Source organism: Anarrhichthys ocellatus, unplaced genomic scaffold (genome assembly GCF_004355925.1).
Source record: "Anarrhichthys ocellatus isolate YVR2014 unplaced genomic scaffold, GSC_Weel_1.0 scaffold7715, whole genome shotgun sequence".
NCBI classification, from domain to species: Eukaryota; Metazoa; Chordata; class Actinopteri; order Perciformes; family Anarhichadidae; genus Anarrhichthys; species Anarrhichthys ocellatus.
Window position 1 is genome coordinate 1 of NW_022287689.1, and position 2,122 is coordinate 2,122.

A 2,122-nucleotide genomic window follows, 5' to 3' on the forward strand; every position below is an offset into this window, starting at 1 on the left:
CGGTGCTGCCAACGTTACTAGCTCTCCTCCTGCTGGTTAGCCGTTAGCGGTGCTGCTAGCGTTACTAGCTCTCCTCCTGTTGCTTTAAACACTGGTTGGTTGTTTACAATGAAACATGACCAGAGATCAGAGACTAGAAATAAACCTTTATTTACACTGTGATGGTTGACGTTAAACCTTTATTTACACTGTGATGGTTGACGTTGAACAGACACCAGCATGCTGACCGACATGATGAAGGGAAACCTCACCAACGTGCTGCCCATGATTGTGATTGGTGGATGGATCAACTGGGCGTTCTCTGGATTCGTCATAAGTGAGTTCATGAACACATTAACACCACCGTACAGTGGTCATGTTGATGTGGTCCACTAGGGGGCATCGCTGCTGTGTGAAGCTGTTTATTCTCACTGTAGTGATGAAAATGATAAGTTATGATCTGCAGGTGGTGGCGGCGTTTGGTCCGTCATTCTGAATCTCTGTAACTTGATCACGTGATAACAACTCTATTTATTTGTCTGACGATTAAACAAAGAAGGACAATTTGCTTTTAGACGCTTTATAAAGTTAAAAATCTTCATTTGATCGTCGTGTTTGTTTACTGGCTGTTTAATTGGCTGTTTAACTGGTTGTTTACATGGTGTTTGTTGTCGTCGTGCAGCTAAGGTCCCGTTCCCTCTGACTCTGAGGTTCAAGCCGATGTTGCAGCGAGGAATCGACCTGCTGTCACTGGACGCCTCCTGGTAAAGAAACACTGTAACGTCCCACCGGACCATGAACACAACACGACAATAATAACTGCATAAATAACGGAGCAGTGTTTTATTTCTATTATTAAATATGTGTTTAACCTCAACAAGAAGTTATTAATTAGCTGTTTATTGTTTAACAGAGACCCAAAACCATCATATGAACTAATACAGACGCACTTTATTATTATATATGATTAATATTCACGTCACTGTCTGTGATTAATAAAGATGTGATAAAAAGTGTCACTGTGACGTTGAAATACAAAATGAAAAAGGTTAAATAAGCGTTAAAATGATCCTGATTATTTCATAACGGGGTGAGTTTGTACATGTTTGTTTATTTCTTAATGTCCTGTTTCTTTATTTAATGTTTCATATCTGTTGATCCTTCAGGGTGAGTTCAGCGTCGTGGTATTTCCTGAATGTGTTTGGTCTGAGGAGCATGTACAGCCTCATCCTGGGACAAGACAACGGTGAGTTCTTCTTCTTCTTCTTATTCAACTAATAAAGAACGTTTCCTTATTTCAACGTGTTCGTAGGTTTTTAGTAATAATCATCACTTCTAAACTAATAACATCAATTCTTCTAGAAGACATACAACCAAGAGAAACATGTGATTAATAATATATATATAATATTAATATTATATATTAAAAGAATAATTTCTGTAAATGTGTAAATAAAGTTTTTTTTTTGGTTTAAAGCTGCCGACCAATCACGGGTCATGCAGGACCAGATGACGGGCGCTGCCATGGCGATGCCCCCCGACCCCAACAAGGCTTTTAAGGTGAGACAGAAACACAAAGAATCCACGGTTCATATGTTCAAGAACAAAGATATTATTCATATTAAACTATTTATAGAGTTAGATTTCAGCAGGATTGTTTCTGACGTCAGTGATTCAAACATTTCCAATAACTCCACAGAGTGTTTTTAAAGAAGTAAAGTCAGTATTGACTGACAAAACATCAATGCAATCATTTCCAAAATTCATGTTTCTAGCCATCAATATTCGGCTTCGATTAATTTCTGTTGGCGTTTCAGAAACATTTAGTGAGATATCATATTAATAAGTTTCTTTTCTTTAGTGTCGAATCGCCTGAAAATAACAACCGTTGTGTGTTCGTTAGCTTAGCATGAGTCGTCACCTTTCTACAGGAGCCCAGAACGGACAAACCCAAGAAGTTTCACCACTAGAGGCTCCAGATTCTACTCACGAGACCTTTAGTCCCCAAAAACCTCCTAATTTAATCCCTCATGTCCTCATTTAATCCCTCACGTCTTCATTTAATCCCTCACGTCCTCATTTAATCCCTCACATCTTCATTTAATCCCTCACGTCCTCATTTAATCCCTCACGTCTTCATTTA

The 2,122-nt window shown here is 38.6% G+C and overlaps 1 protein-coding gene across 1 annotated transcript; it reads left to right on the forward strand.

Annotated features, from left to right (window-relative positions):
• Positions 1-177: 177 nt before the first annotated feature.
• Positions 178-2,111, forward strand: LOC116380563 (ER membrane protein complex subunit 3-like). The gene is made up of 4 exons (XM_031842465.1): positions 178-316; positions 662-743; positions 1,146-1,225; positions 1,457-2,111. The coding sequence occupies exons 1-4, from the start codon at positions 220-222 to the stop codon at positions 1,687-1,689; spliced, it is 492 nt and encodes a 163-aa protein (XP_031698325.1). The 5' UTR covers positions 178-219; the 3' UTR covers positions 1,690-2,111.
• The last annotated feature ends 11 nt before the right edge of the window (positions 2,112-2,122 follow it).

Coding starts and splice junctions, on each gene's coding strand:
- LOC116380563 (XM_031842465.1), top strand. CDS start 220: ATGCTGACCGACATGATGAAGGGAAACCTCACCAACGTGCTGCCCATG. Junction 317..661: donor GTTCTCTGGATTCGTCATAA/GTGAGTTCATGA, acceptor GTCGTCGTGCAG/CTAAGGTCCCGTTCCCTCTG. Junction 744..1,145: donor CTGTCACTGGACGCCTCCTG/GTAAAGAAACAC, acceptor TTGATCCTTCAG/GGTGAGTTCAGCGTCGTGGT.